This window comes from Camellia sinensis, chromosome 15 (genome assembly GCF_055761805.1).
Source record: "Camellia sinensis isolate YWXY chromosome 15, ASM5576180v1, whole genome shotgun sequence".
Lineage (NCBI taxonomy): Eukaryota > Viridiplantae > Streptophyta > Magnoliopsida > Ericales > Theaceae > Camellia > Camellia sinensis.
The window spans coordinates 95,619,403-95,627,608 of NC_138975.1; the positions used below are offsets into that span (position 1 = coordinate 95,619,403).

The 8,206-nt window shown below is 31.1% G+C and overlaps 1 protein-coding gene across 1 annotated transcript; it reads left to right on the plus strand.

Moving 5' to 3' along the window:
• The first annotated feature begins 2,019 nt into the window (after positions 1-2,019).
• Positions 2,020-7,763, plus strand: LOC145812682 (transcription factor bHLH162-like). The gene is made up of 3 exons (XM_082907669.1): positions 2,020-2,556; positions 6,886-7,221; positions 7,347-7,763. The coding sequence occupies exons 1-3, from the start codon at positions 2,425-2,427 to the stop codon at positions 7,416-7,418; spliced, it is 540 nt and encodes a 179-aa protein (XP_082763795.1). The 5' UTR covers positions 2,020-2,424; the 3' UTR covers positions 7,419-7,763.
• The last annotated feature ends 443 nt before the right edge of the window (positions 7,764-8,206 follow it).

Consider the following 8,206-nt stretch of genomic DNA (forward strand, 5'->3'; position numbering starts at 1 on the left):
GTTATTTGATTCGACAATTGAATATCTAGTGAAGACAATTGTTACTATTCTATCTTCATGCCATCTCTGGCATTGATCTACTCGACAGGGGGACAACCAAATCGCGATCTCTCTTTCACTTCCCCACCACCGTCGATCTCAAATCTGTCTATGAACATATATATCTATATATATATATATATATATATCTGTGAGTGCATATATGTATATCTATGAGTATGTATGTTTGTATATGTGTGAGTGTGTGTATGCATGAGATAGATCTAGAAAAAAAAATAAAAATTAGACATATCTGGAAAAAAAATTAAACAAATAAGAAAATAATCTGACAGATAAAATCGTAGCAGACACAGACATATAGAATTTATGAAAAAAAAAATTGAACAGATAGATAGATAGGAAGAAAATTTGATTAGACAGTCAAAACATTTAAACAGATAGATATAATTTTAAATAGATAAATAGAATTTAGGAGAAAACAATGCATAGAAAGTCAAACAATTTGAACGGATAGAAAAAATATTTGAATAGATAGACAAAAAATTTGAACAAATAGAAGAAAACCTAAGTAGATAGTTATAAATTTAACAGATAGTCAACGAAAAGTCAAACAGATAAAAAAAATGAAATTCGAAACAAAATTTCATCCAAGACTTCTTTCCAAACTATTTCACAAAATGTAAATTTCTCACCAATAAAAAATATGCACTAGACCTAATGCTTTATATTTTCCTTTGATTAGATTTATCACCAATTTTGTCTTTTTAAACCCAAATGCAGCTAAAAAGTAAAATGAATTGAATAAACTATTAAAAAAATTCGCTGAAAGCAAAGAAAAATCTTGGCAAATATCTGTATGCATTTCTGTTCGATTTTTTATTTATTTTAATGATTTTATTTCATATTTTAGTGTTATATATATTGTATTTATTAAATGTACCTAATTTTAATCCATCTAAAATGTTTTTTTAAAAAAAAAGAGACTAAAATATGAAGAAAAAAATGATTCATTTTTTTTTGAGAAATAAATCATACTTACATAACAAATGATATATTTTATTAATAAATAAATCATTAAGTCAGTTAATAATTGTTAATGATATGAGAAATATATTTCAATTAACAAATTTGATAATTTTATTCTCGCATACAAGAATAGTTAGAAATTTTATTTTTTTTGTTAAATTAAAAATTCTAACAAAGAGTAGTTACAATTTCTAAAATTGTAAAGGACAATTTATATTTTAAACAAATTTTAAGAATGTATTTATAATTTAGCAAAAAACAAAAGATCCATGTTTTACAACTACCCAAGATTCTTTACATAATTTCGAAAAATCTTTCATCTAAATTAATCCCATCAGCTAAAGTGAAATGCAACTTTTATAGTATATAGATAGAGACATATTGGTTTAAAAATAAAAATAAAAATAGATAGAGACGTAATGCACACACACCTTTAAAAGTAACTCTTATAGTATATAGTTTTTATATTTGTGATATTTAGTTATCATTTATTGTGATATTATTTATGATTTATTATAATTTAGTTATGATATTATTTTAATTATAATTTAAGAGTTTTTTTAGTTATACCCTATGTGGTTTTTGGTTAATTTTTTATTTATTTTTTTTATAATTATAATTTTCAAAAAATTGAGTCATGACGTTTGCCATGACACAAATTTCATAACCTACATACATAGAGACCAAATATAAAGTATGGAAAATTTTAAATTTACATAAACTTCATGTAAAAAATTTGACAAAAATGATGCGGCAATACTATTATTGTCAATAAATTTATCTTTAATAATTTATTTTGAAGTGAATGGAATATAATAAGTCGCATTATTATACATGAATTATTTGTTTGTATAATATTACTCATTAATTAGATATGTATGTATAGTTATGCAAATATGTATAGTTATAAACGTGGACGGTGAAAGCGTGGATGCAACATGGAGAGAGAGTCAAGGATGAGGCCCTGTTATAACTAGTAGAGGGCAGCCCGCCTTGCTGGACGTACGGCCATGGGCCATTGAAATCAAATCCTCCAAATACACTCCAACGTGCGCCTCTCTCTCTCTCTCTCTCTTGACCCCAGCCCCCACTCTCCATTGACAACCGAGTATTCCCATTTCCTTTTTCCTTCCTTCCCTTTTGCTTTCTTCGTCATGCTTCTTGACTCTCTCTCTCTCTCTCTCTCTCTCTGATTATACAGCTATAGATGATCATGTTCTAGATGTCTATATATAGATATGTTGTTCAACAATTATCATTCTTCTCAAGTCTTGTACCATCGTTTCTTCCCACTCCCTTCAATTATACAGTCTCTCTCTCTGTCTCTCTCCCTCTTTTCATTTCTTTCATTTCTTCCTCTCTCTCTCTCTCTATACTCATTTTTGTTGTGTTGTGGAGATGAAGAAGAGCAGCAGTACTCCGGAGAAACTTGATCGCAAGACGGTTGAGAGAAATCGGAGAATCCACATGAAAGCTCTTTGCGTTAAGCTCACTTCTCTCATCCCTCCCAACCATTTCAAGCCCTCCAAGGTACTCTCTCTCTCCCTCTCTCTCTCTCTCTCTCTCTCTCTCTCTCATTTAGGAGACAATAATGCCTTCAATATACTCTCAACCCAAGTTGAATGGCTAATGAGATCATAAACAAACAAAGGCTGTTGTGAATTTTAGAACTAATTTGATTCCAATCTTTTTTCCCTTCTCAGTTTCGATGTTTTATAATTATGATCAAATATAGCAGTCCCACTAGTTAATCGAATTACACTATAACCAGTAGGTCTTAAGTCTGATCTCTTTTTAAAAAGACAAAGGTTCCCAGTAATTAAGCCATTTTTACACGATTAGGGTTTGGGTAATCATATACAGACAACAGAATTTCTGCACAAAAAAATGTGATCATTTATCATTTCCAACTCAAACGCCCTTTATGATTTATAATTTTAACATTCCCATTACCAAATCTTTGTCATTTAATTTTTTTTGTAAAACTTTGTGTTTGAAATTCATTTCGTTAGGGTTTTCTGCTGACTCCTCCATTTACACTGAAATTTATTAATTCCTATATGGCATAATAGTAGCATAGCCTAATGCTGATTAATCTCATCTGTAATTTTCTCCTCTAACTTGGAACCACCTTAGAATATGTTACTGACCAAATATTTTCCAGCATACATTTATCTGTTATGGAGAGTTAATATTATTATTATTTTTTTTGATCGGCAAAAAAGAGACTTTATTGATGTAAAAATCTAGTACAAGGTACAAGACAAAAAACACCAATAAAGAAAAGGAGAATGGAGGAGCATCACAATGAGCTAAGTCAGCCCAACTAGGTTGGCACCAAAAAGTCCATCCTATCATTCCGTAGCACTCCCAAGTTAGTGAGGCACCAACGAAAGGAACATACCAAAACACCAAACCAATGCTTCTAGACACCAAACCAAAGCTGCTGGACATCATTTGCAAACCAGCAGCAGCCATTCTAGACCAAGAACAATCCAGAGTAACCTCATAATATTATTAGGAGTGATGGTACAAGTAACCTCATTTTTTTTTTCTCATTTTCTCACTTAAAAAGAAAAAGCAATGGGGTCTACGTCAATAAATAACTATGAGACTCATTTACTTGTGTCTAAAAATGAGAAATGAGAGAAAAAAAAAAAATGATTATATGTAACATTTTTTCTATTATTATTTGTATTTATCTCCCTCATGCATGATCAAACTTTCTTCTATAATCAGGCCAAACAAGTACAAATATTTTTGGGCCCAGTACTTTAGTTATAAGACTAGGAGTAATTTGAAGACATATTACGCGGACTGATAAAACAACTTGGAATAACCTCTGAATATGTTATTGACTATGAATAAAAAAAAATGTTATTGACTAAAAAATATTTTCAGCAAGCAAAGACTCCCACACACATGTAGTAGTATATAGAGTAAAGATACATAAATACAAAATTCTTACAATTTATTGTACAAATTATAAAAATTCTATTACTACATCATTATTCGTATGGTATTTTCCATATGAACAAAATTTTTCAATGTATATCTAACACCCTGATACAATTAATCCCTTGAACACTCAAAGGATTTTTTTTTGTGTGTAATCTTTTGTCCCTAAGAAGGACCATCGATTCATATTGTTTCGCTCACTCGGTACTTCTCACCATACTAAACTTCAATTGTTACCGATTTTGCTTCACTTAGTTTGATGCAGAAAGGTTTTGATAATGACAATTGCTCATGTCAATAATTTGATTTGAGAAACACACATTAAAAATATCAAAGGATCTTGATATTTGTGCCATTTTGATAAAGTCAGGCCGTGAGGGGGACCATTGTGGAGTACCTAGTGGCTTTTTTTTTTTAGAATGGATTTAGCATTTACCTATTTTTATTAGTTTCCAAAATTGAAGCAAATAATGAATCTGAAATTTATTTCTTCCAAACTTCCAATTCGGATCCACTCTTTCTGCTCCTTTGTCATCACAATAATTTGTTGTTGGCCTTGACTATATCTTGAAAACAACTTAGTTTCTAAAATCTTGTTTGTATTAGTTTCTAAAATCTTGTCTCTAGCCCTTTTCATTGAACATTCAACAATTAGTTACTCGTTCATTGAGATTTATTTTGCATCAAATTGTATAATTTTACAACTTAATTTCGTAGTAGGCATTTTGAGATATTATTTTGATCAATTTTAGTGTAAAAAAGAAGATGCTGATACTTTAGAATGAAATCAGTTAAAATGAACTTGTCTAGTGCAACTGAAAAAAACTTTACATACGAAATTAATTGTCTTTTCACTTTCCTTTCCACTTCTTCATCCAAAACATCTGAATCACGTTTCTAAAAGCTAATCTAGGGACCATTAAGAATCATTCTTCAATTAAGATGCTTCCAAACACTCCTTGCCAGCTCTTTGAATTATTTCAAGCTTAAATACTCTTCCGGATGTTCTTGCTTTGAGGGTTTCTCTTTAATTACAAGTCACTGCCTGAGGAATAGTCATGAATCATAGTTATGTAATGTAAAGGTTCCTTTTTTTTTTTTTTTTTTTTTTTTTTTTTAAGCTGATAAAAAAAAAGGAAGATCTAATTTGAGGGAAATCATATAACCTCAAAAGGTGATGAACAATCATAGTAGCCACATTGATGGCTACTACTACATATCTCTTCTGGATAGGACTATAAAATGAACCAAACTATTAGAATTTGATTTAGCTTATACTTAGTAAAAATATTGTTCGAGATTATCTTGTCATGTAAATAATTGAAGATTGAACATATTTTAAAAATTATTAAATTGTGAAGTCGGACTTGAACAACCTACTACTTCACTCGATTCGGTTATATGAGTTCCATCCAAAAGTAAACAATTCATTCTTAAATATATTTTGAAAATCATTAAATTTTCAAGTTAAATTGAAATTTATTACTCAGTTTATTTTCAACCCTCCATGTGGACTAGTAGTCACTAGTCTTTTTTTTTATTGGCAAAAAAAAAAAGAGGAAACTTTATTGATGCAAGAATCAAGTACAAGCTACAAAACAAGTTAGTCACTGGTTAGGGAATACTAAGCCCCTTTTATTGACAAAGAACTTGTTGAATTTTCAATATTTTGAATGGCGGTCATGATTTCATTTTCATGGCCAAACTTATGTTTAAAATTTTGGCTTTGTGGTCAATCTTATTTCATTATCTGTGAGTTATGCAAGTTCAAATTGTCATGCATGTTGAATGTTTTGCACATCAATCTATGGTCATTTTCACATCTAACGTTTTTTTCTGCATCATCATTCATTTTGATATTTTGTAACAACTTCTCCCTTCTTAAATGGGGAATGATGTATATCCAAAGGAGTAACCATGGTTTACAGTAATGATGGCAATGGCGGTGACAATGATACAATTTTAGTGTATTGGGCGTAGAATAGCAATAGCGAAAGCACAATTCATGAAATTTTATGGTGACACATATTTTATCTTTATTAGGATTATTTTATTTTATTATTTTATTTATTTTTATTTATTTATTAAGGTTTAGTGGGTTTATGCAATTTATTAACATGATTCAATCAATGTACTAGCTCTAGTACGGCTTTTAATTCAATTTCACATACTTTTTTTTCAATAATTGATGATTTCATGTGTCAGAAATTCATGTGTATACAAAGAACCACGTTGTATATTTATAGATTATGCTTCAAATATTATAGATTTAAGCTTCTCTCAAGTTTTTTGCTGGTTTACATTGAGGAAATAGCTTGAACATTAAAAACAAAATGTTGTCTAAACAAGAATGGTTGCGTCCTATAAAAATCATTGTGAGTAACAACAGATCAAGGTTCTAAATCGCGGTATCGGGTAACGTAACGGTATCGATCGCGGAGTATCGGTATCGGTAGTATCGATCGGTACGTATCGGGAATCGGGTGTCGCGGTGGTGAAATTTTAAAAATCATTTCAAAGGTTTTTTAACTTTTTCTTTCCCGTACCGGTCCGAACCGGTGAGTATCGGCCCGTCGCGGCTTGTGTAACGGCTTGTGTAACGCTTACAAGCCGATACGTACCGGGACTCAGCCGATACTCCTGCGATTTTTAATCTCAGTGGTATATCGGCCTGTATCCGTCGCGGTACCCCATTTTTTCGATACGTATCGGCCGATACGTAGCGTATCGGCCGATATTTAGAACTATGCAACAGATACTACCAAAAATCTTCTTTTATCCTCATATTATAGTACAAAATAGTACATTTGAGTTTCTCTTTTGTTTCTATGCTAGTTACATGGACGTCACGATTTCGACACATAATAATTATTTTTTCCCGAAAAATAACAATTTTTTTAGGAAATGCTATCACAACATGATCAACTTGACCAGGCTGCCACATACATTAAGCAATTGAAAGAAAGGATAGAAGAATTGAAGTCAATGAAGGCATTAGCAATGAGTAGTAATAACACCAACAATGAAACTACAAATACAACGACATATGACTTCAAACTACCCGTGTTTGAATTAAGGGACTTAGGTTCAAGTTTAGAAGTGCTTCTGATCAGTGGGTTGAAGAGGAACTTCAAGTTGTATGAAGTCATTAGTGTTCTTCAAGATGAAGGAGCTGATGTAGTGACTGCTAGCTACGCTACTGTTGGTGATAAGGTGTTCCATACTATCCATGCTCAGGTGATTACAAGTTTATTTCCTAAACCCTAAACCCTCCATTTTAGGGTTATTTTGGCGTTTTTTTTTTAATTTTTATTTTATTGTTTAAGCTACAAAAGTTTATTTCAATTTGACACACTTTGCAGGTGAAAGTTTCTAGGGTTGGAGTGGAGACTTCAAGGATATGCCAAAGATTGCAGGAATTGATCATTTGTTGATTTATTCTTCTTTTTCTTCTACTATGGCTACTTTGTTTTTCTCAGGCACGCCATACATGAAGAGCGAAACTTGACGAGGGAAAAATTTAAGACAGTGTTTGGATTTTGATTTTGTAGAGAGAAAAGAAATGGAAATGAGCATAACATACATATATGTTTTTGTGACCTTTTTTTTTTCTTTTCTTTTTTTTTCAAAAATTTAAGATGCAAACATAGTCTAAATTTCCAACTTGTTAGCTATCAATAGATTATGTTACATGTGCTTAAGTTATTATATATATTGAAAAACCTATGTAATCGTGATTCGAAATAGATTTAATTGCAACCATTACCAAATAATCAAAACTAACAGTCTAAATCATCTAACACGTACGAAAGTGATTTAAATTATTGTTTCACAATTAATAAATCGACATAAACGATCTTTATGTACAAAAAATCATAGTTGAAGCACTTCCAATTGTGATAAAAAAAAAAATTACAGGCAAAATACCACTAATCAATCCACTATGAAGAATGAAAATACACAAGATTACCAAATAATTTATCCAACACTCTGTAAGATTGTCTTCAACAACTTGTGCCTCTTTCACCAACGCCTTCATCTCGTAATTGATTAGTCTGATGTTGAATCCACAACACCTACGTCGAATCCACGACAACAAGTTGCTCCAAATTCCTTCGAAGCCTTCACGCTCGAATCTTCAAAATCCGCCGAACAAGAACTCTTTGACATGAATGATCAAACACCCATTTGGTGTAAACAATTTAGACATGAGATAAACTCA

What these genes read in the sequence shown, in the direction of transcription:
- LOC145812682 (XM_082907669.1), top strand. Translation starts at nt 2,425, where the DNA reads ATGAAGAAGAGCAGCAGTACTCCGGAGAAACTTGATCGCAAGACGGTT. An exon ending in ACCATTTCAAGCCCTCCAAG is followed by an intron (nt 2,557 to 6,885) that starts GTACTCTCTCTC and finishes CAATTTTTTTAG; the next exon opens with GAAATGCTATCACAACATGA. An exon ending in TCCATACTATCCATGCTCAG is followed by an intron (nt 7,222 to 7,346) that starts GTGATTACAAGT and finishes CACACTTTGCAG; the next exon opens with GTGAAAGTTTCTAGGGTTGG.